The following is a 26,613-nucleotide window of genomic DNA, read 5'->3' on the forward strand; positions in this document are numbered from 1 at the left end:
AGAGATCTCAATGAGACTTCCTGAATTGCTTATTTAATCTTTTATAATAAGCTAGTCATTAAAAGATAAGAAAAACATCTGGTTATTGTGTGAGAGTCTTCAAAACCAAATACAATGACAAGGATTTCAGTATCTCTTCAATGTTGGGGTGCAGACTTAGTGCATATTTGTGTCTTGTGACATCAAAAATAGAATATCAGTTTCCCTTCAGAAGAAGCCAAGCTGGACTCTCTTCTGTGTTACTAAACTGTTTATTTGCTTTGTCAGCGAGATAATTGCATTTAATGGCATTAGAAGATCTGATGTGATTGGCTCTGATTGATACCAGCCCCTGCACCACCTACTGATAATGGCCCACTCCAAATCAGCCCCTTTCACAACTGCACTGCTTGCATGCCTCTGTTGTACCAATGCCTCTGGTCAGCCAATTACTGAAGATCTGTTGGACATGTCTGAATGAGTTTGCAGAGACAGCTTTAACTCCAGCTTGAGATACAGTATGTTCATGGTCCCCAGAGGATGACTGCTAATCAACTGAATGACCCCCCTGGCCTCTACTCTGGTATTTTATCAAGTTAAAATTTCCAGATGTACACAAGACAATCAATGTAATGTATAGAATACCAATGAATTTTCTGATCACATTCATGCTCCCCAGAGGATGAACCCTTTTGATTTAACTGACCCCATGATCTCTCGCCTAGCAACACCACCAACTTTTAAATTTTAGCTGCACTACTGGTAGCTTTTTAACCCATAAGAACCCATGGTGACACATGTGTCACCAACCCTTTCAATGTTCTGGAAAATTCCTTATACAGCTTCATCCTTGATTTGAACTCATGAAGTCCCCTAAGTGACATCTACTGAACATCCTGGTGCAGTCATGTGACAATGTGTGAATCTGTGTACCCATGACATCACTTCCAAAATGGCTGTGTGCCTGGTCAGCAAATGTGACAGAACCAGCTAATTTTAAAAAGCTTGTTTTTTGTTACTAAAGGTAGGTTTCAACCCATTTAACAATTCTGATGCTTTAATAAGATGTCCTGTATTACATTTAACCTGTCCTGACCACATTTCTTGAACAAATTGATATAAAACAATTTATGACATATATGTTACATTACAGATCTTTGACATTGAAGGTAGAATTTCAAAAAAAAAATTCAGAAATGCGTTCCTTGTGGTCCATTTGGTCTGTTTTATATGCCCCATAATTTTCCTTTAAGGAGAAATGGGTCCGGGTTCTTATGGGTCAAGAAAAAGCAAAGTTATTTGTTCTGAAGTCCTGAAACCACTGCTCAGTGATGGTAATTACAAAACAACACTGGATGTTTATCTCCGTGCTAAAAGGTGAAGGGACTAACTAATCATCAATCCATTTATGTATATTTGCAAACCTCTAAGAGTCGCTCACTGACATCATGCAAACAAACACTGCTGAAAATTATCCTATATTTTTTCTTTAGGTTAATAGTTTTTTTCTAGGCATCATGTGTCTCCTGTAATGATGAACCTACCCGACCTTTTCTGGATTGAGTACCATTAGTATGTGATGCAGAGACTGCCTAATTACCCTTGACATATCAATGTGGAAAATAAGGTGTAATGACAAATTTTACCTATTTAGTCAAACTCTGGTTGGAAGGAGTCACTTTAGGCATACCAACTGAAGCTACTACACACAAAATGTGGTGCAAAGAAAATAGGATTTAAAGGACAGTTCCATTGTGATTTGAATTGTTGTCATTACTTATCTAGTCTGTGCTGTGGAGTGCCTCACAGTTCAGTGCGTAGTCAAAATTTCTTTTCTATTTATATGCTGTACTCTGCTACATGTCATATGCAAACATAATATCAGTTCCCATTTTTGTGCAGGGAATACAGGAATATCTCTTATCTACAAATCTGCTAATTGTCTCATTGAATTTAACATTTTATTTATAACTTCTATTGAGCCTTTGCACATGGTTATATTGCTGAGGTGTTAACCTCCTGTGTGGGAACATAAGGGGTTAACAGCTGAGCCTTAGAAACCAAAGACCTTGAAATGACCATTTGGTTGTGGTGGTTGGATTCATTTTGGGTACTGTAGTATGGCTTTGGTAAAGATAGAAATGGGAGGGTGGTGTATCACACTCAATGTCACATCCTTTGAAATTGTGAAGTTATCAAGCTTGAAATACTTCCCATTTACCCCCATTTTTGATTTTAAATCATTTACCTTTTTTTTTCATTTTTGATGAATTTGAAAAAAAACACTCGTTTTCGTTTTAAAACAAACCTGCTGGGATAAGAAGGAACTCCTTGGACTCTGTACCCATCATATTGGACGCTGTGCAGTTGTAGCTCCCAAAGTCATTCTGAGAGTTGGGGGTAACCTGAGAGACAGAAAAAAAAGACATAAACACAGACAAACATCAGATCATGTTGCGAGGCATTGCAGGTGAATATGAAAAAAAATATCAGTAGGAACTGAATTTGTACATCATTAGGATGTAATTATTAGATATTAGTTTTGTGCCATCGCGCAGTTCATTAATGGTTGATCACATGTGATTCATTTGGATGGTGGTCGGTATGAAGATGTACAGGTATTTAGGAACTAATCATTACACACTGGTTCATTAGTATAGCGCCTAGCAGTCTGTACTCAACAATGTGTACTACATAATCCTCGGTTTAGAGTTGCTCTGGAACTACCTGTTAGCTATTCATGTCATGACTCAGGAGACTTGCTAATCTTTCCTGCTGTTGTTTTCCTGTTTCACTCTATCAATAACAAACAGAAAATCCATTTCAAATTACCAGGAAATTGTCTTTTAGATTCAAAATGACAAAAAGCCTTTGTAAAGCTAAGCTCTGTTTAAAAATAAGCAGGTAAAATCATTTAACACTTAAGTGGAATAAAAGCTATTTATAATTTCTTCTAATGGCTTATCTTTATCTGTTAGGTAACTGCTGTTGATGCAGGCACAATATTTAATATTATCAGAAAGCTGACATGCCCTGCCAAAACTGCAATTCCAAGTGTCATACAAACACACAGTCTCTTTGTGTTATATCAACTCCTGTGCTTTTGTATGCCAGTATAAAGATGGCAGTGCAGCACACCTCCAGGTAGCTGTTGGTTGGCGTGTTGTAGATCTTGATGTTGGTGGTGTTGGCAGTGGGCAGCTGAAGACCGTCTCTGAACCAAACCACAGCGGCTCCAGGGTGAGCTTCCACTTCACAGCTGATGTTGGCTGGGTTTCCCTCCCACGTGTACACTGCCACTGAACCGAGAATCTTTGGAGCATCTGCGGCAACACACAGGGGAGTGAAGGTGGTAAACATCACACCAGGCCTGTTTGGAACACTTTACTGACAATCTGAAGCATTTATTCCTTCAATCTGGTTCATTTGGCCAGGAAAAAATCATGCATTTAAAATCTGGTGCTATCAAATGACCATGTTCAGTCTAAAAATGTGACTGTCTGGCTGTCCTACTTTTAAGACAATTTAATGTGCTTTTAGTGAGATATGGGATGTCATCCTGGTATGAAAACCTCACGGCACAACTAAAAACTAAGTTTGCTCATCTGGTACACACGGCCATGAAGGTAATTGGAAAAAGCGACTACCAGACCCTGCAGTCCACTTACCAACAAACTGTTTTTAGGCAAGCCCAGAGGATAGCAAATGATCCCTCACACATCCTTCATTCAGAGTATGACCTCCTACCCTCGAGCAGACGATACAGAGTCCCTCACTACAAACTCAAAATGCTGCTTGAGGCTGAAGTTTGTGCAATAATTTTTAAATAATTTTTACAGTGCTTTCACTATGGTGATCTTTTAGCTTGATTTTTTTATGAGGTGTATGTATGTATTATGTTATGGGATTTGTGCAATATTGTCATGTTATGTAATTGTTGGTGTTGGTATGGCTGAGGTTGTATTGTTTGTGTCATTGTGGCCGTCAAGGCATTCATGGTGCAGCTACAGAGTCCAAGACAAATTTCCCTGAGCGGGACAATAAAGTTTATCGTATCGTATAAGGACAGAAACTGTAATCAACTAATTACAGGAAAACCAAAATGCAAGGCTTTATGCCTTTTAAACAAATAATAATAAATAATAAATACTGCACGTTCATAATTTTACAAGGTAGATTTGTGCAATTAATCTGAATAGTCAAATCATTTACATCCTTTCTCATTTTTTAACCACTTAAATTGGAAATTGTCATAAGATCAAGGAAAGATTTAGAGGAAAAAATTGGGGGACCATGACCAAGAGAATTTAACTGAACTTAAACTAGACAACATTTAGAGATAATATCTATTGGAAATGCTTCTTTTAAATATGAATCTAAAAAGAAAGTAAACACCAAAGGCGTAAAGTACATCCAAGCATTACTAAACAACATGACATAGGATATTTGCTTCAGATCATTTGGGTTTGGGATCAACAGGGCTCTAAATGTAATCTTTCTATAACCAAGCACTAACTCTTATCACTAACTCATATCCTTTTTACACAGATATACCTATTACTGCCAAACCAATCACTTCTCTGTATGAAAAACCCACAAGATAGATAGGAATTAGTCAGCTAGGAACGGCCATGTTGAGTCTTCTATTGGAGAGCAAAGAATTGAGGGTTGGCAGTACTTCCTTCATTCCCTGAAGCTCCTTTCAACAGCATTTAAAGACTTCCAGCAGCTCTTATCATGGCTATCAGTGAGATACTTCATTTAAGAACCTCTCTAATCAAAAAAAGACTTAAACACACTCCTGCAGGCAGCTGGGTTACTCATGGCAATACTGACAGAATTTGCAATTTTACAGAATGGTAAACAAACACTTAATGTCACCTAATAGCTGTTTTCTTGTCTTAGTGTTATACATTTAAGGCAAGGTCCTTTATTATTGAGTTTTAAAGACGACCTATGCTGGTTTATGGAACAGCTTTTTGCTGATTTTACTTGCAAATGCAATGTTTTACTGTGAGATAATCCAGCTCAGCAATTACAAAAAAGTTCAATGTCTCACAGGGCTGCCATTATTACACAGAAAGACTAATAGACACACAATAATGAGTTAGCAAGAGCATTGAGTCAATGGAAATAACAGAGCTGCACACTGTCACTTCCAACTGCTATAAGAAATCTAGCTGGTCCATTTTGTGTTTGATGAATATTAGATTATTTTTCCTCTGCTCTATATTTGATAGTTGCAGAGACACAAATAACACTGCTACCATTCATGCAACAGTCTAAGCCCCCGTTTACCAAGCTAGTTTGACATGCTCATTGAATTGAATTAATACCATATGGTCAAAACTTGTCATCCTGTGCCTTCATTTTTGACATTATCATCAAGGAGTAAGAGGCTATAATAGAAATCTTTCCTGCATTGTTTCCTTTTTATATTGGATCTCACACACATCACTGAGCAGTGCTTCTGAATACAGCGAAGTACGCTTTGCTTCCTGAGCGCTGTGAAATGCCGCGGTCCCTGACACTGCCGATGCTTTACTTCTGACCCTGAAAATCTCTGCAATGTGCTGCCGCTCTGTTTGATGGACAAGGCTGAGTCAATAGATGCTCCATCTCCTGCAGCCCTGATTATACTCTCTCTCATTCTATCAATGCTGCTTTTTGGGCCTAATTAACTCACTACAGTGCCTGTAATCTGCCTATTTGATTTCTGAAGCTGCCTTGCCTGTGTAGATGAGATTGCTGGTATGTTTGCAAATAGCAGCAAAGTATCTGCTAGTGATGCTTATGTAGGTCACCTAATATATAATATACGTACAAGACATAGTAAGGGCTACAGTGGCATTAATTACTAGGGATAATATATAGCATGTACAGGTTAGGTATTATTACTGTACTATGTTAGAGCACGGCCTCATAAAAGAGTGCTTTACCGAGTGATATGTGTTTATTCTATACAGCTCCATGTATGTGTATCAATGTCTGTATGTACACTGTATGTCTGTATACATGCGTATACATATAACTTGTATTTATAGTCTGGATGGTAACTTGTTCATGAATTTTGTATTGTGAAACAGGAGCGCCCAATGAGCTATAGCTTCAACCAACACCATTTCAGTCATTGCTGTAATTTTTTGATGATTATTCATTATTTTGTGCCTGTGTAAGAATTTCTTTAATCAGAATTTTATGTTAGTGAACTAAATACTGAAACACTGACACAATACTGACACAAAACAGCAGTTCCAAGCAACTTTAGACTTAAAATACAGGTCTCATCATTGCAATTAAAACTGTGAATATCTTGAACTTGAACTTGGCAAGGATAAAAAAAATACAAGATATGCACATGAGTTGAAATATCTACCTATACAGCCAGCAGGACAGAGATGAGTACATAAGATGTGGCCTCCCCACAGCTCAAACAGTGTTTTCATAAGACTTCCATGCTAAACAAACTACAACAACTGTGATAACAGAGCTCACAAACAGAAGATATTAACACTTTCCTACCAGTCCTTCAGCAGCAAGCCTAGACACATTCAATCCAACTAATGGGATCATGCTGAACTGCAGATAGGAAGTTCCATGCTCAAGATAACATCTTCATTGTGTGAGTGGGCGAGTGGTGATAGAGACGACACAGAGTGAGAGTTGCTCTCAAGACAAAGCACATTTTCTTATCGATAATTGCTTGGCAACAGTGAATCAACTACCTGATTACTTACTGATTACTCTAGCTAACTGCAAACTCTCAAACAACTCTATCAACACTGCATTGTGATTGTATCGCTGAGCAAATTACTGGCACATTGAGAGCAGGACACATTAATCCAATTAAGCGTTCATTAGCATTATTTCTCTCTCTCTCTTTTTTTTTTTTTTTTTTTTTTTTTACCAAGGTAACATTTGATAGATTTCGAAGTAACATCATAGTATGATTTGGCTTCCATTATGCAAATCTAGTCTTTCCAAGCATATTCTTTGAGTAAGTCAAGGTAGTGATTGGAAAATCCATAGAAAACCACAAGCTAACTCATCATAGGACACATTTACTTGGTATTTCTGAGTTTGTAGGTCTGCTTGATGGCACAGCATGTTAGATTCTTCTGAATGTGTTAAGTGTTGGGGGCAGTCTTGTTTTGACTGTGTTCTCCAGCACATTGGACAATAAAGTTAAAGTGCTGCCTTCAGCCTTAATTTCAGGATGTTTATATCCACAACCAGTGAATGCATGTAGAAGTTGTAGCTCTTTTTATACATAAACCCAAAGCTAAAAAAGGGCCCCCAGTCCTACACTGTAGACTCTAGATGTGAACAATTCAAAGGACCCTTATAGCTGGAAGTTAGCACTTTAAAGGGTAGGTTCACAATTTTTCAAGTCTGTCTTAAAACAATAGCCAGGTGCCCAATGAACATTGAGACAGGGTTTTCTTGCTGTAGTCATTCCTCCTGTTCATACTGACCATTAAGAGATCCCTTCATAATGTACTTTGAATGTAAGTGAAGGGGGACAAAATCTACAGTCCTTATTTTGTGCAAAAATGTATTTAAAAGTTTATTGGAAGCTAATATGAGGCTTCAGTTGTCTGGAGTTAGTCTAATCAAGTGAATATCTTATAAATTCACAGTCTTTTTGGTATTAAATTCCCTATTTGTCTTTCCCCAGACTAGGGATGTGCAGAGAGCCCAGTATTTGTATTTGTATCTGTATTTGTTGAGGCAGCAAAATTATTTGTATTTATATTTGCATTCGAATAAAAGTGGAAAGAGGCTTAAAAATCCTGTTTTTGCTTTTATTACGCTTTTAATTTTAGAAAATTAAAGTGTTACAATAAGAGTTCATAAATAAACTACCTTATGAAGGAGGTCCCCACACCGCGTCTCGAACTGGAGTCTCCCAGATCATAGACGACTGCACTGACTCCTGAGCTAAAACTTTACTCTTCACCTCTTTGCAGACAGACCTCTAACTAACAAATATTTTTAAAAATATTTGTATAAAACAAATATTCATAAAAAAACCCATTATTTGTGCTTTGCCGAATAATGTATTTGTATTCGGGCACACCCCTACCCCAGACAGCATTTTCCTGTTCATTGTTCACTGTTCAGTGGAAGGATCATAACAAAAAGCAAGAATTTGGCACTAAAAAGTATGAATTTGAAAGATATTGGCTTTATTTGACTAATTGGCACAACTGAAGCCTCATATTAGCTTCAGATAAACGTTTAAATAAACTTTTGCATGAAACAAGGACTGTGGAGTTTTGTCCACCATCACTTACATTGGAGGCACATCAGGAAGTGATTTTAATGGTCAGTATGAATGGGAGGAATGATTACAGCAAGAAAAAACTATTTCAGTGTTCATTTTGACAACTGATTATTATTTTAGGAAATTTTAAGACATCCTTCAAAACCATAATCATGGTTACATTTAAAATTGAGTCCAAAGCCAAAACAATGAAAAACTGTCAACACACTGATACTTACACACTTCTACTGTTGCAGCTATTTTGCATAAAAGAATAGCAGAAAATGTTTCAGCAAAAGAAAACTACCTGCACCCTGTTACAAAGTGAAGAATTCCTTTACATAGTTTTTATGTACTGACTTTAGTTCCTACTTTATCATCATTGAAGACCTGTATTAGTCCATAATATGCGTGGTAGTGAGGATTCAGTCCATGTGAAGATCAATACATGATATATCACATTCATATCAGAACTCTGTGAGGAAAAAAAAGTTTGACCAAAGAGAATAAAGGAATGAAGTCAATTCTGAGTTTAATCTCACAATTCAAGAGTTTTTATAGAAATAGTTGAAACACTGGGGTATTCACTTATTTTCTTGCTCTTTGACAGTGAAATGAGATGAGAATATCAAATACGGTGCTGAAGTCAGGATGTGGTTAGCCCTGATTAGCATAAAGACTGGAGGCAGTGGGAGACAGATGACCTCCATTTAAAAAAATATTCCTACCAACACCTACAGTATGTAGCTGTAGGTGATAGGTAATTTGTTGCACTTCCACACCAACAGAAGAGATACATGCTGGAACAATTTCTTGGCAACATCCCTAGGTTTCATCATCAGAGTGAGGTTGCCAGAGCCAGGCTAGTTGGTTCCTCTTGTGTCCATTCTTCATGCATAGAGTGTTACAACCTTCTCTAACTCTCAATAAGTATATATTCCCAAAATGTTGAACTATTCCTTTAAGTCATCATATTTTATGATTATTTATAATTCTTCATAGAATAATAGTTAATAAGCGAATGTCAACAGCAACCTTATTCATTCATGAGTGACTGAACGAATAGAGAAAAGTGCAAACCAAAAGTGATGTGCATTGACGGCACTGATAAACTATTAGAGCAAGTGTAGGAAGAGCTGGAGGGACTTACAGTTGACTTCGAGGTACATGTGGTGGTTGTCTTGACCGATGGAGTTGCTCGCAGTGCAGAGATACTGGCCGGCGTACGTGAACTGGACGTTTTTCAAGGTGAGAGAGGACACCCGTGCGTGGCTTCGTATCACAATATTTCTATCAAGGCTCTACAAAGAAGAGAAAAGACATTATTCTCACTTGTAAAGCCTGAAATTCTCAAATGAATGCATGTCCTGCTGAGCTCTCAGTAATTCCCTCAGCTTGTTTGTGAATTTTTTTTATATTTGTCAGCGTGAACACTTGAAGCTCTTTCCTTGAAAGAAACAAAAAAACAAAAAACAACAACAACAAAAAAATAGATGAACTTGGAACAGTACTAAAATTTCATCAACAGGAAAACAAACAAAAAAAAAGCGAGCGATGGGCACTGTTTAATTGGCAGGTGACCTGTGTGAATTGCAGTGAAAAAACACCACAGCTCTGAGCAGCTGGATGGAGACAATATCAAAACAAAAGAGAGAAAGAATAGAGAATATTGTACAGATTGTCAATTGGTGTCTTAGATTTTTAATGTAAAATATCTATCTGCTATCCTAATTGACCGAATGAAAATCTGATGGTAACTATCTATTATTGCACAGACAGGGAGGGGACGTTGGGAGGTACTGAGTAGTACTCTGTAGTACTGAGTACTCTTTTTATAGGATAAAGAAAAACATTGAATCACACCCCTCTTATGTGTGTGGATTAGGGATGTGCAGAGGGTCCAGTATTTGTATTTGTATCTGTATTTGTTGAGGCAGCAAAATTATTTGTATTTGTATTCGAATAAAAGTGGAAAGAGGTTTAAAAATCCTGTTTTTGTTTTTATTACGCTTTTAATTTTATAAAATTACAGTGTTACAATAAGTGTTCTTGAAGTGTTCCCTTGGGGGCACTTCATTTCTGTCAGTCATTCAGCTTTATCTCTGGGGAACATCCAGGAGTGATGTCCTAATTAGGAAATGTGCGTCATGTAGCAGGTGGATGTGACTCCCCTTGTTGAGACCTGCTGATAGATGTAACATTGGAGCAGAGGAGAGAGACTGAGATAGTGATGTAACCGACCTGTGCACTGGTATTTAACATGTTTTTTTTTTCTTCATGAAAACAAATATTTTTTAAAATATTTGTATGAAACAAATATTCATAGAAACCCACTATTTGTGGATGCAGCTGAGATTTAAGGTGCCCAAGATACACACAGCAATCTTGAAATGATAAAAAAAAACAAAAAAAATCCATGTCAGTCTCAAAATATACTAGTCAAAAATAAAGTTTCTGTCTCTCAATTATATGCAAACAGCAATACAGTTGACATCAGCCTGGAAATTAGACAGTGAACAAAGCCTTGGCCAATAAACTACAAACTCCTATAGTATGTTGATTACCGTCCTTACCATTTAAAAGTCTAGTTGCAGGTTTAAAGACAGTTAAATTGCAGTTGGAACAGAATAAATGCTGTTGGGACAAATGGCTTGTTAAACCTCGTTTTTATTTTCCTTAGCAGACCGGGTTTTTTTGTGCTGTCTACTTAGTCGAACCTGCTGTGTTGTGAACATGCAGGCTCACTAACAATGTGTTCTGACTTATTCAGAGCAAACTCTCTGCACAGGTGGACAGCTGACATCTGAGTACAACCGGTGACCTGACTTGCCATTTTAATCATGTGCTGCAGTCTAACTCAATCTTTGGTTGGGGTGCTTTGCTTTTCATTCTTTGTTGTCATTGTCATTATTAGTTACATCTACAGAATGTGGCTAAAAACTAAGATGTATTCTTACATGCTTTCTGCAAATCTTGAAATTATACCTAAGAAGGTTGTTGTTTAAATAATGCCAATAATGAAGAAGTGGCATGCGGCTGGCCATTAAAAAGCTTTTACTCCTTCTGCATGACAGACAGTTCACACCAACAGGGGGACATACATACTCCTTCTAGCTGTCATGAGTTCCTATTAATATTTCAGGCATTCTAGGTGCTTCATTATTTGTGTTTAACAAATAATTGAGTGAAATTTGTTGTATTGGCATTATGGCATTAAGTGTTATTCTCTACAGAGCAGGAGGACGCAGATGTGGCAGAAACATTTCTGCTATTTACTGAAGATCTGAGTGTCCTGGTACATTTTAAAAGGGCAACATCAGTCTCGTCTTACTGCAATGACACAGGAAGGAGCTGTATTGGGCACACAATTAGAATGTAAATAGGGGTAAGGTTAATGGAGAATGATACCTCCATGATACAACAGAGGCAAAAGTGAACAGACAGACCTTTGAACAGGATTTATTCATTAATAGTAATTCAAATGAATAATTTTAATTATACAACTCTGATTTGTAACCAAGTTAATTATAAAGAGCAGACCTGTAATGGAAGGCATGGAAAATGATTTTTCACAGTTTCATTTGCTTGTGCAGTCACTGCTGCTTTGCTTTATAGGGCAGAACTGACACCCTGTTACATAACCTGTCAATACATGTGTTTCGCTTGCCATATATTCTGTACTACAACTGCTATATAGGAGAGACTGCCAACCAGAATCTGCACAGGCTGTATCTGTCAGTTATGCAGTGAACAGACCCAATGTATTCTTTATATGTGCTGTTTGTATATTTTAAGTAAATTTTAAATTAAATCTGACACATGGATAGCTTTTCATATATATATATATATATGTGTGTGTGTGTGTGTGTGTGTGTGTGTGTGTGTGTGTGTGTGTGTGTTTCTAGGTCATTCACTGTCCCTCAGGTTTACATGTTAATGCCGCATTAATGTGATATTGGATTTTTGTAAATACAAAATGCCAGCCAGGAGCAACAATTCATACAAGGAAGGCATGTGAGAATTTTCTTGCTCTAACTTGGTGATATAATTGGAAAGGACTATGCACTGTGGAAAGGACTACTGTGACAGACTTAGTTATTAACATGTCTTCATTTTCTATTTTCAATTTTTCAGCAGGATGTGGCACTTAAAGGTATATTCATCAGAGAGGTCCTAAAAGCCTGGCTGAACCTGCCCCTTCTTCAGAAATCAACCTCTTAACATCCACCTCCTCTTAACATCGCCGGCGTCCAGCTTAAGCCGGTTGTAAGCGGTTTAGCATCATGCATCACGCAGTTGGTACAATTTGGCCACTTGGAGACATTTTGGAGAGGTTTGGGGACACCAGTGACACCACAAACTAAACACTCTCTAGCTCCCATAAGGTAAGGCCCGGAGGTCTGGGATTTTATACAGGTGTGGTGGACAAGATGTAGAAGGTATGTGATGATTTGCATAGTTCTGGCATAAAGCATGTCCTAATTATTGTTATTCAAATATGACTCATTATAGACAAGAACCAAAAACACTTTTTTGAGCCATATTTGAACTGATGTAGTTTTGGTTGTGTTTTAGCCACATGCTAAATAAGCACATTTCCAGAAACTAGAAGGTGTTACCTTTCAAATGAAGCCTAATACATGCATTTTGGCCTCACAGCTTTTCCATTTGGGTATGCCAAATAGGTGAAAATTGTCTGGCCAGCACCTAGCATGGTAGCTTGCTGCTATGAGTGTGTGAATGGGTGAAGGAGAGTCAAATTATAAAACGCTTTGGATAAAAAGCACTGTATAAATGCAGCCATTTAAAACTAATGGTGCATTTGAGTGATCCTTGTCAAATAGTAAAGTATAAAACTTTGATGTTTGGGGCATCCTGTTGGTCTAAGATTTAAGGCACTTAATGCCCCCAGTTTGAATCTGATCGTTGACCCTTGTTGCATGTCATTCCCCATCATTCTCTCTCCTCATTTCCAGTTTACTCTCCACTGTTGACTCTCTAATAAAAAAACATACTTTAAACATACTTTAAAAAATGACATTTCAAAATGACATTTCAAGCTTATTTACACTATGCAGCTAGTTTCAGTATTATATTCACTACTGACCGATGAACCCCTGATTACACATTTGTGGTACAACACAGTCATGTGATATTTCCTGATGTTATGAGTTGATGAGGATTGCCTGAATGTTCTATTCAGCACTGCTGACATCAATGACATTATAATCAGACCCTGATCTGGTTTGAGTGTCAGGTTGCTCTTTAAAGTGCACTACTCTATGAACAAAAAGACACTGTCAAGACGTTGCAGTTCACTCCAGCATAATAATACCAAATCTAAGGTTACATTTATCACAGTAACGAATCATATCATGCCTGCTGGTTGGCAGCCTATGATTTATGTCTATCATAGAGCTGAGTTCAGCAGGGCCAAAACTATTATCAATGACTACAGATTAGTTTGATCAATGCCTATCAGAAGGGCATTCATCAACAAGTGATTTTCTATGACAGGTTACATCAAAATATTTAACATTTCTGTCATTACTACTGTGCAGAACCATTGACTGACAATTTCTTCAGGTATAAATAATGAGAAGTTTTGTGGCCCTGTATTCATGGCTTTTATCTACACAGCCAGATACAAGCTACTCTATGAGGGTAAAATAGACTACTTAGATTTCTCTCACTCTTTCTCCCCTCAACCCATGGAGACAAGTAGTTAGTGAGTAGAAGAGAATAGGGATATTAAGTAGTAAAGGACATGCACTACAAACACCTCATCCACTGATAAAGAGCAATGCTTAACTACAGATGGGTGACAAATTAAAGGAAAAAACTGAATAGATGCGTGGAGAAACATAACGAATGCAGATGCTTCCGCACAGGTGTGCTGCATGGTACAATTAAGCAATTAATATGCAATCATGCTCTGTGGCATGTATAAAAGTGCTGAGCAGGCCCAGTTGTTTCTGATTTTGTACCAAGATGGCAAGAGGAAAAGATCTAAGTGATTTTGGAAGAGGGTTCATTGTTGGGGCACTGATGGCCGGAGCTTAAGTCACAAAGACTGCTCAACTGGCTAGCGTTTCGATAGGACTTAAGTGACATCTGCATTTAGATCTATGGGAAAGACATCAGTAAATACGGTTGGACATTGTGGTCGACAGTGCACATTTGATGACCGTGATGCTCGTGCATTAGTGCGATATGTAAGGAAAAACAGAGGAAAACAAAACAATTCTTCCTCAGGTGACTGTGAATGTCAACACAGGACGGGATCAGACTGTGTCAGCAAGAACAGTCCATCAAAAATTACATAGAGAGGGATGTTATAGTAGGGTGGCAGTGCATAAACCCATCATTACAAAGATGAATGCACATTTGAGAGCTCAGTGGTGCAAAAACCATAGTCACTGGTCTAGAGATGTGGAGAAAAGTGATGGTCAGATGAGTCATTCTTCAGCATATTCTTGACAAGTGGTGTACACCAAGAGAATGGTAGCTACAGGCCTGAATGCCTGACACCTACAGTGAGGGGATCTAGTGGCTCTGTTATGCTGTGGGGGGCATTTTGCTGGCATGGTTTGGGTCCATGGCAAATCAAATGAGTGAGTGATCACGTTTATCCTATGATGAAACATTTCTATCAAGATGGGAGTGGTCTCTTCCAGGATGAGACCACTCCCCTCGTGCCCATCCATAGGGCACGAGGGGTCACTGAATGGTTTGATGATTATAAAAATGATCTTTGCGATCACCATATCTCAACCCAATTGGACACTTATGGGAGATTGTGGACTGACGTGTTACACAGCACTTTAAACCACCATCATCAAAACACCAAATGAGAGAATATCATTTGGAAGAATGGTGTCGATCCCTCCAATAGAGTTCCAAAGACTCGTACAATCACTGCCAAGGCATACTGAAGCTGTTTTGGCAGCATGTGGTGGCCAAACACCTTACTAAGACACTTGGTTTTTCCTGTAATTTCTCATCTGTCTGTACATCAAAACACTACACATTACATCTACTAATAGTCGCTGGTTGTCTACGAAAACAAGGGAAAAAACACCTGGGAAAACACCATCGTGGAATAATGAAACCAGCTACAAATTAAATCTATATATATTGTAATGTACTGTATCGGATGTATATTCAAACTGAGAAAAAGTTCAATTTCTATGTAAATTTCATAGTCATCAGTATCAAGTAGTAAACACTGAACCAGAGAACTAAAAAATGTGTCAGAGACTACTATACTGTAAGCTAGAAAAATAACTCATAACATAATAAAACCAGCACATAATCATAACTATGCTGCTGCTATGGTCTGCTGAGCCATAAATCACACAACTTGAAATGCAGACGACTGTTCCAATAATGTCACGCGACACTGGTCACAAGCTGGGATGACACTCTGTGTTAAACAGACTCATGTGACGTGATGTGATTATTGAAATAAACTTTACAAGTGCACTGAATGACATCATCAGCTGGTGAAATTATTAAAACAAGCCAAAGGAGAATTGTATGTTTTCAGATGAACACATGTTGTCAGAATGTGATTTTCTTCTTATTAACGGTAACATTGGTTACTGGGATTCACTTTGTATTAACATTGAAGCTTACTAAAGTAAAAAAAAATCCTGTCTTTAACATGTGTGTGTGTGTGTGGCAGTGAGAGATGTTAGCTTGTTACGTTGTGTCAGTTTTATCTAAGGGCGGTAGTTCTTTATTCGCACCTCGAGGACCAAGAGTTTGCATGTTTCTTTCTGATCAAACACCATAGCAGGAACCTTGTGTCTTAATGTATTAGATTTATAATTAAACACGCTTATCAGCATTTCCCAGGGCATGCTCAAGTTTGATCCTTAAAAAAAAATACTTGATATTAGTGTACTAAGAGCTGTAACTAATTTCTAAGCCCCTTTAATGTCTGTACCTCCCATCCACCTCTATTGTATTGAGGTGGATACAGCCATCTCAGAAACAGATATCTAAAACCAAATATGTTTTTTTGTAATTTGGGTGAACCGACCCAGTAAGACCATTGTATGAATGGTGTTGGTGCTCCTGTAGTGTGAAGCTGAAGTAAAAAAAAACATGCAGACTCCTGGCTCATAATAGTAGACTACACCACTGATAACCACTCTGTTAAGATTTAGTATAGCTTGGTGAGTTAGAGCCGTGGCCGGCCCACAGCAGAGCAGACAGTGTTTTCTATGTGAGGTTGCATAGCTGCTGGCCTACCAACAACCCAATGCAGGAGTCAACTTCTTCCCTTGATCAAGCTTCAAGAACTTACCAGACCATGCAGCAGGAAATAACAGTCCAAAAATTCTACTTTGAGATACTGTGGCTGTCTCTATGTCTTGAAGATGGAATTTGTCTACACAATTAAACAGGAACAAGTAAATAGGGCAAGTCTAAATGTGTACTGGAACTAAATGGATTAAATGTACTGTACTACGTGTCTAATAGTCTACATATCTAGTGCTCAACTAAATGTAGTACACATTAAATATGGGCTGAATGACAACACTTCTGCTCTGCAATAAAAAAGGGTGGGCTATTGTGTAAGTTTGGGCTATTACAACTACGGCTACGATATTTAGTAGCCATACCTCATACGTGTCTGGTCGCGTCCAAGAAGCCTAGAGAGAACAAACAAAGAGGAAGCAAAGACAAACAACGACACAGTGGAGTAAAGTAAGCTTTTGTAAAGGATCCACACAGAGGGAGCGCAGACTGGATTTGCCTGCTGGAGATGTGCAATGATTTCATGTTTAAAGGACCATATCAGGGATTTTGATTATTTTAGCCCATTTGCTACAAATATGTATTCATTACATTGCTGCCGATCATTTTTCAGGACATATCAGAGTGTATTTTCATACCCTTCAGGCAGTTTTTGACCTACATTCATTTTCTGAGTGAGTTAGGTTATCCATCACTGTACTTTGGTAGCTGTCCAATCAGAAGTATTGCTTGTGCTAAAATAAAATGTAACTTTGATTAAAAAAAAAATAAATAAATAAATAAAACTTTTTCAAGTCTGAGCGTTAATTTTCATACATAATGAAATGAATGGAAACAAATGTTTGCCTGAAAGGCAGGATACCACACTCAAGGTCTTTGCACACCAAGTCCGTTTTTTTCGTCCGAAATTGCCGCATGTTAAAAAAATAAATACGACGTCACGTTGTGTCAATCACGTTTACACACCGACTCCAAAAGTTTCATCCGTCATTAAAGTTTTCGGAGCAGGTTTGATCTTCTGCGTTTTTTTGCATCCGTCAAAAGCTTTTACAGAGTTGTTTGACCACTCAGAGCCACCGTACATGCAAACCACACAGCCTCGAAACACTGATACTATCAGCCCCAGCAGAGAAGTTATACACAGACTGATCACAGGACAACTATTGATCATGATCTTGTCTGTATGTTGCAGCGTTTTGAGGCTGTGCCCTGAATATCTGCGGATCCAGTCGAAAGGCTGATCACCTGTGATCACCTGTGATCAGGTGTGTGTGTGTGTGTGTGTGTGTACTGCCAGCCGCTGTTCAGGATCAATTGGATCGTGGTAATTGGTGGTCTTCTTTTTACTGTGTGGTTCTTTCTTTTTCTTTCAAGAATTCAGAGGACCACAAAATCATCCTCACTGCTTGACGACTCAATTTTGCCTCATATTGTGAATTTTCGCAACGAATATAGTAATAAAACGCATCGGACTCAGTGTGCAAGGTTTCTGTGCATAACGATTTTTGTCGGATGACGGATTAAAAAAAACAAAAAAAAAAAACGGACTCGGTGTGCAAAGACCTTCAGACATGTAGAACACTCCAACATGTTTTGGAAAGTGATCAGTATTAATATACATATAAATACTGGCACTGCTCTCAGAACTAATATATACACAATGAGCAAAAACATTGATGAAGACTACAGAGACTTTTCTACCAAGTTGTATTTATTACAGTTATGATTAATTCTGTCATAAATACTAAAGTACTCTATTAAAAAAAAATATTGAAAACAGAGCACAAGCAATAATATAATCTGACATCATTAACTTCAAGGTTTTCTTAAAGTCAAAAGGACTGTTATGGTAACGTCAGGATTTTTGACTTGGCAGTTCAACTGCTGTCAGGGAATTTAGAGAACTGGTCAGAATGCCAAAATGCAGCATATTTTCCTAAAGCAGCATGGGGGCCTCTCAGTTGGTTATTAATTAATGTACTGTAATAAGAGAGAATTTGGAGGCACACTATGGAAAACAGGGCACTGAAACTAATTACGAATGAGAGATTACCAGTATCTAGGGACTTTATTTCTTCTAATCAGCACCTTTCTCATCATGTCATTCTGTGTTTTGATTAAGTCGTTCATTTATGCACAGCACACAGGACTAAACCAGTTATCTTGTGTTAATAAGTACATGCAGATAATTCTTCTTTCATGGTGTAAAAAAGTATATGAATGTGCCAAAAAACCACAGCATCACACGGAAATCCTCTCTCAGTAGATGATACAGTGATAACATCCACTATACTCGTGACAAGACAAGGAAATCCAAAAGAGGAAGTAGCAGCCAGTAAAACAACTGCTCTGTCATTGTATATCATTATGAATACAGCATGTCTGTGCTCTTGTAGTCTGGTTGGTATGATGTAGAACAAGAATATGAATGGTGGACGGAGCGTGACCAGGAACAGGAATGGAATGATGAATGATGAATAACAATCCGATGAAAATTAGTGACAGCTATTACCAAATGATCAGCAGGATTTTCTGATTACAGCAGCATTAAATCAAAATCGCTCTGGATAGAGGGGGGATGCTGACAGGCAGTGAATGGAAGAAGATATTTTGTGACAACTGTGAGGGGTGGACGCCAAGTCTTGTCTTGCAGGTAGAAGATGTGATTCAGTGACTGGCAATACAGCCGTGAATGCACCATGATGTGTGAATGCTTCCACTGATTGGCGATGATAAATGACACAGTTAATGTGACAAATTAGGGAAGTTAAGCTTCGTCACAAGAGGTTTGAGCTCAAATGTACGAGAGCGAAACACTCAGCTAACACTGGATGGAGCAAACCACAAACATATGGGTTAAAAAGAGGGTGGTAGTAGAGGGAAATGGTTTGTTTTATTGAGAGTATGAATGTACCAGCAATCTACCAATTAGCTATTGATATTTCTTGTGAACCAGTGAAAATTTTGGCCTGATGTGAAGCAAGAGGAAAGTTCAGAGTGTCACCAAAAATGTTATTATCCTTTGGAAACTGTGATTTGGGGGCCTGGTATTGTTGTGGTGTTGTGCTTTGAACAAATGTGCCAGATGCACCAATCAAGCCTCCAGAAACAGTTAAATATATCCATGGTATCAAAAGTACTTGGCTGAAAAGGCTCTTCAAGGCTTTAACGATTTTATTGAACCAAAAATTGCTCAGATTGCAATTTACTTCCAAGGTGCATGGAGTAGGGAAAGAAGTCTAGAGAGAGATGAGAACTCCAGCAACACTTGTAGTATGAACAACAACTTTATTAGTTGACTGATGCGTTTTGGCTTGTGGCCTTCATCAGGGTCATCATAAAACCCATTACAAACACCAATGAATAAAGTAAGTTGGGTATGAAAAAGGAATAAAAATATAAAAGACAACCAATCATATATATCCAGACACATATCAGCCAATGAGGCGTCTACAAAGATGGGTTGGATATATGGTCATGTGGCTTCAGGCCAATCATTGTCCAAGATTAACAGAGACAAGGGGAGTGTCCAAGAAGGGACATGGGTGACACCGTATTTGGTCCATTAACTGAATGGCTGACTAGCTCAGGTTTTGTGTCAAATTCTGTAACTCTTAAAAAATACTTATTTCCTTCAGTGGTGCTTTTTTGCCTCTTTATAAGGGCACAAGCAGATCTATAGCCTGAAAATTGTAAGATCTGGCAGAATTAAAGCTTGTGATTTATCATAACATTACAAAGATGTCTGTTCTCCTTTTATCACAAGGCTTCTAGTTGGCTGAATGAGTGAGTGAGTGAGTGATGAAGTTGCACCATTGTTGGCTAAGTGTTGGAGTTTTCTATTATGTCATCATGGGGCATTTACAGTGCTTCCACTCATAGCACTATTCACACCGGATGTATTACCTGTTACCTTGAAAGGCAGCTGGATTTACACGAGAATCCATCTTGTCAGGCTTCAAGTTATGTGCTTTTGGCCAATCAGCGTTTGCAAATCCAGCCGCCTCGCTAGGTTAGACGGTGATAGACGGTGATAGACAGATGGTTCATCCAATTACCTGCCAAGTATTTCCTGAAAGTGTCTACCCTTTTCCAAACAGTTTCCATGGATGACTTCTCAGATGGTTCTGTGTAACAAACCATCTGGTGCGTCAGGTTATATTACCTAAGGACCTCATGTGATTTAGAAATTAATCACATGGAGGTGAGGGGGTTCGTGAGGTGCATTCGCATGGGATAAGCAAAGTCTATATTTCACTCGAATTTACTGACATTATCCCCCTGGATATGTGTGACAATTTGACAGGCTGCAAAATTTTACAGTCTTGTCTCTACATGACCTAAATACATAACTGTGATGGAAACAGAGGACAGTGTGCGCAGAGAGACTGTGTTTCCTGCTCCAAGCTCTCAGCTCTGGTATTAAATGCAGAGAAGTCGGCTAAACTCCTGTTTAAACAGACACATACCACACATCCTCCTCTACCGCCAGTGTGATCGACTTTTCGGCTGACAGCGCTGTCAGCAGCCGACAGGAGAAGACGCTCTGCGGCACGTTAGGATTTTATAACTGAACTAACAGCAGGACGCAAACTTTTTTTAAATTTCTTTTGACGTTTTCACATCACAAACGATGAACAACAGCATTAAAATACGAGTCTTGCTGGTATAACATGAGACTAATGTAGGTTGTTATATCAGTTTAGTGTAGGTTCTCAGATCTTTACACTGGCTTCCTGTCTGTCAAAGAATTGACTTTAAGATATTGCTGTTGGTTTATAAAGCAGTGAATGGTTTAGGGCCAAAATACATCTCTGATCTGCTGCTACATTATGAACCATCCAGACTTCTCAGGTCATCTGGATCAGGTCTGCTTTCTGTCCTCAGAGTCAAAACTAAACATGGTGAAGCAGCTTTCAGTTTTTATGCTCCAGATATCTGGAACAAACTCCCAGAAAACTGTAGATCTGCTGCGACTCTCAGTTCTTTTAAATCGCAGCTGAAGACTTTTCTGTTTGCCTTTCATTAAACCACATTAAGGGTTAATATTTTACACTGCACTGTTACTTTTATTCTCTTGTTTTATCTGTCTTATTCCCTTTTTAGCTTCTTTTTATTTCCAAATTTAACACTTTTTAATTGTTTTTATATGTCTTTTTTACTTGTGTTGCTTTTATATTCTGTTTTAATGCCTTTTATGCTCTATGTAAAGCACTTTGAATTGCCTTGTTGTTGAAATGTGCCATAAAAATAAACTTGCCTTGCCTTGCCTAGGTGCGCTTGCTGTAACTACAGTCACTGGGTGAAGATGAGCCTCCTGAATTTGCACCCAATGCTGTGAAAACTTTCCACTATAATTTCCACTGTAGCCTCCAGATGAACATTTAATATTCAGGAATTCAACAAATTGGCAACATTTTTACACACCCATACACAGTCCAGTCATATACTGGGTTCTGACCTAGTCTTGTGATACTACTGTCACTCACTGTCATTCTATTTAATTCTTTGAAATGTCACTAATATTTATCATGGTAATGCCAGTGACAATAAAAAAATCTATCTACAATATAATTTGTCTTTTTCCTGGCATGATACCAGAATGGAGACACGCCACCAGGGGAAACAGTGTTGGCATGCATTTTAAGTTTTGGCACAATCACCAGCTTTACAAGGCTACTTTGGCTGCATTGCGCAGTCAGGTTAAAGTAATGTTTCCTCATGCTGGATTTCATCCATCCTCTCTCATAGTGATTTTGTGCAAATTCCAAAGGTTTGTGATTCCAAGTCCTTTGATTAATTTCACAGGGCTTAATGTGCTTCAATGACAAACACAGTTTGAGGTTGAAATGCTGTCGCTGTTTCATATTTCATGAATTCTTTCATATTTTATTGTGAATTTAAAACAATTAAACTAGGCCTGTTATGTGTGCATATGCCAATTTTAGATCCATCACTTCCTTGGTCAAGAAGTCTAAAAGTGCTCACTTGGCTTGAGTGCATTGCAGGCAGAAAATCTTTCAAGTTACCTTCAGGAAACTGATAGTAATTAGAGGCTATAAATTGCAACTGGAACGGTTGTAGCTGTTACACTGCCAGTCTAAATTTCACATTAGGTAGATGGGTGATGCATTTTGTTACTGATTGGCCTTGCTAATCATTCTTTTATCAGATTGTCAAACAAAGCAAAGAACATACAAATACCAACAATGAATTAATCCTGCTAAAAGTGTGTTCAGACTGAATGCAAAGCAAAGTTTTGTCTTGCTTTATTGGTGTATATTTGACCGCTGGGGGTTTTTGTGCAGTTTATTTAGCCCAATGTCATGTCAAATGTAAATTGAAGTCTCAAAATCAAATTTCCAAACTGCAAAGATGTTAAGTGTCTGTATGTGTTGACAGCTCAGTCTGAGCCTGATCTTGAAACTTTCTGTTACATTCCTCTAGACCTCTCTCACTTTTTTTCTGGTCTCCTTACATGAATAACTCAATTCAAGTGCTAATATTTCACTTGTTGAAAGCCAAGTTGAAGTTGAAACATTTTCATCTCGTGAGGACGCATCCTTCGCCTCATGTCAAGTTTGTGAAAAAATGCTCTACAGTACATGGCAGCTTTAAGACACAATTCATCAAACTGCACTAGCTGAATACAGCTGGACAGAGCATGTGGAGTAAAGTAGGCCGGTATGGCCCGAATATTGTGCAACTGAGTCCCTCTGTGTCCTTTGGGACATAAAAGGACAGGTGCTGTCACTGTGTGTCTCCAGGAATAGTAAGTTATCGTTACATGCGTACATTGTTTGTAACATTCACACAATTGTGTTGGACAATGTAAGGCAGGGGTTTGAAACAGTTTTTTGAACTGAATTTTGCTGTGAGAGAGTGTACAAGAGGATGTGCAAAAGAGAGACAGTGGTCAGAGGGAAACTAGAAGTCAAAGCTTCACCTTAATAATCACATCACATATGATGACCGACTTAAAATCAGAATATTGCTGTTGGGAACGTGACAGGAAGTGTTGAGAAAAATGCAGCACAGACTGCACTGAGTTCAAGGACATTACTGTAAAATATCCTTTAATAGCCTATACATTTAGACAACTATTATTTAATTATTTCTTGCCAAATAACATTGTTTCCTCTAACCTGGTAGCAAATGGTTCAAGGTATCAGTCTGCAGCCTGGGAGATGAGAACGTCTGATGTAAAGGAAATACGAGTATCTAACTTCTATTATTATGATAAAATATATGAAGATGCAGTATCAAATGCAAACTGAAGCACCAACCACAGTATAGTCCTACAGTATGAAGTGTTCTTCCTGAATCCACAAACCTGCTAGAGGCAGCAAGGTAATTATCTGTTTATTGCATTCACAGCAGGAAAATTATCCCTCTGAAGTGACTAATCCGTCTAATGCTCACATGATGCATGTTGTCAGAATATACCGTTAAGATTTTTTTTTTTAAATTATGAGCTGATAGGAGCATATCAATAGACTTAGGGATGAGATTCTCTCTTCAGGTTAGTGACTGCCAAAATGCTGCGACCACTGTAAAGGATGGTATTCATAGCTCCAGGGTGCGATTTGTGACAAAAAATCAGAGGGGGAATGTTTTTGAGACGTTTTTACTCATGAAAATAAATCAGAACCACGGTGGGCCAATATAGACTATGGAATCTATTAGGCTATTTCTTGCAGCTGTAACATTTATAAAATAATTATGAACTTTAATAAAACAATTACAAAACTTGAACTTGAACCACTGCATTTGCAGGAATATTTTAAGCTAATTTAAAAAAAAAAAAAAATCAGCAATGAGAGGTCAGATATGATCATATATAACAAGACAAAAAGTTAAATTATAATTTAACATGCCAGATACCCTTTCAGTACTATGGATAGCGCCACTCGATCAGACATGATAATAATCTTGTCATTCTGGAAAGTCAGTGCTTAATTCAGCTCTATGCACAGCAAACGTCAATATTGAATAGAAAATAATTACATATTTACAATAATAACATTCTATCATCATAGAAATAAATAGACTACGGTATATGCCTGCTTGTCAGACTAAGAAAACAGTCTGCTTTGACGATGGACTTCTTTTCTGTGGAGGGGTCATCCGCAGCGTGTCACCTCTCTTTTACCCGAATCTCTGCAAATCTGCATCATCACGTAGCCAAGACGCAGTATTATCTCTATCGTCACGTGAACACTGACAGTGAAAGTCCATCTCTGATTTTATTGTTGTTTGCACCAATGACTGTTCTCACATTGCAGCACTTAGATTTTTTTTTTTAAATAACTTATTTTAGATCTTTTATATAGTCTATGGGTGAAGCAGCATAAAACACTATGAGGGGGATACATTTTTGTCCTCACTGAAGATAAAAATAACTCAGCAGAGGCGGGGATATATAGACCAGAGGGGGGTAAATCCCCACCAAACCCTTAGCAGATCGCACCCTGCATAGCTCACACACCTCAAGAAGCCTTTTACGCATGTTCTACTGCCAAAGCTTTAATCCAGTGTTATCTCCATTGCTCCTGAAGGACATGAAGAAAAGACAAGGATATACACCAGAGCGTGACAAAGATGTATAACCCTTATGTGGCTTTACGTGCAAAGGCTTTGTTACTGTTATATCATATTCATCCTGAGAGCAAGTGCCCACTCATTTCCAAAGTGGATTATCACAGCAGTTTGCTAGAGCAGCATAACTGAGCTCAAAACAATCTGATTTTGAGATAGAGGGATAGAGGGCTTCTAGATTTTAACACAGCAATAATTATGCTAATTTCACCAAACTCATTTTCAGCTTTTAAACTAATTCTCACTTAATTTTCTTTGAATTACCAATGAGCACTTCACATTGTAATTCCACAGAAGTATTACCTTTTAAATGCCTGTGATTAATAGGGTCTAAAGTGTTATATACTGTATACCCTTAATAACACTGAGGAATACCATGCAATTGCACTGCCTTGAAATTGGTTTTATGGCAATCTGCACAACCCCCCCTCTAGCATTCATGATAGAAATGTACAAAATCTTTACTGCAATTCTGTTGGAGGCTGTCAAAAGTTTAAAAATGTCACAGAATCCAATCCTTAATGTAAAAAGAGCTAATTCAGGTGGCAATACAGGACTCGATAAGAAGTTCAGAATGTATGATCACAGCGAGCAGTTTGAGCTGATTGGCCAACTCATCGGCTACTGATGATCTGAGATAAACTGGACATTAAACTCACTGAAGTAAGTCTGAGACTGAAAGAGAAATGCAAGTCATTGAGACTTAAATGCTCAAACGTATCTATGTGCCTGTACTCTCAAAGCTACTAGTCAGTTTGAAGGAGTTCTGTTGTTATTTAACGATGTTGAGTGTGGAATTAAGCATCAGTCAAGACTCAGTATTATTTCATAATGCCATTAAGGCTGTCTGAAAGTGGTTTTGTCTACCTTTGCTGAAAGAAAATGTTGCATGAATATTCTTTTGTACCTGCTCTCCTTCAGTGAACACTCTGTTTTCAAAACTCCAGGAGATGGTGGGTGTTGGGTCACCAGAAGCCTCACAGGTCAGGGTGACTTGTTCGTCAAACTCTGAGGCAGTCTGGTTATTCAAGTAGGTAATCTTAGGTTGCACTAGAAGCAAGACAAAAAAAAGTATAATTAAATCATGGGTTTCTAGATACTGATAAGGACACTCCAAAAGTAAGTCTACATTCATTGATACTTTTTTAGCTACTCGGAGGCAGCAACCAGCTGAAAACACATCATTGGACATATTTTCATTTTATTAAGTTGCAAAGGTGATGTTAGAAAGCATGGCAGCAAGCAATTGCCTATTTATGCATAGACAAGGAGAAAAGGAGCAACATCAATATTCATTTCATGTTTTTGGCTACTTGATGAACATTAGTTCAATTATTTATTCTCTGTTGGTCTCTACCAACTCCTGAGGAAAAGATTCTGGCTCCAGAGCTGCTTTAACAGCAGGATGCTAACTTTATCCGCATGCTGTTGGGTAGGTAGCAGACAGTGTGCAGGTTTATCAGAGCTTTTAGCTGAAAATAGCTGCCTGCTGCTGAGAAGCT

The 26,613-nt window shown here is 38.1% G+C and overlaps 1 protein-coding gene across 12 annotated transcripts in view; it reads right to left on the reverse strand.

Moving 5' to 3' along the window:
- ncam1a (neural cell adhesion molecule 1a) overlaps positions 1-26,613 on the reverse strand; it is a 274,017-nt gene that overhangs the window by 45,477 nt on the left and 201,927 nt on the right. For 7 of the 12 annotated variants that reach the window (XM_042431412.1, XM_042431411.1, XM_042431415.1 and 4 more), the window contains exons 8-12: positions 26,019-26,161; positions 16,879-16,908; positions 9,396-9,546; positions 3,118-3,302; positions 2,288-2,384 (exon numbers count right to left, since the gene is read on the reverse strand). In XM_042431412.1, the coding sequence (XP_042287346.1) occupies positions 2,288-2,384; positions 3,118-3,302; positions 9,396-9,546; positions 16,879-16,908; positions 26,019-26,161 (606 nt within the window). The remainder of the gene's footprint in view (positions 1-2,287; positions 2,385-3,117; positions 3,303-9,395; positions 9,547-16,878; positions 16,909-26,018; positions 26,162-26,613) is intronic. The other 5 variants (XM_042431414.1, XM_042431418.1, XM_042431420.1 and 2 more) reach the window with 1 other exon arrangement.

This window comes from Thunnus maccoyii, chromosome 13 (assembly GCF_910596095.1).
Source record: "Thunnus maccoyii chromosome 13, fThuMac1.1, whole genome shotgun sequence".
Classification (NCBI taxonomy): Eukaryota; Metazoa; Chordata; class Actinopteri; order Scombriformes; family Scombridae; genus Thunnus; species Thunnus maccoyii.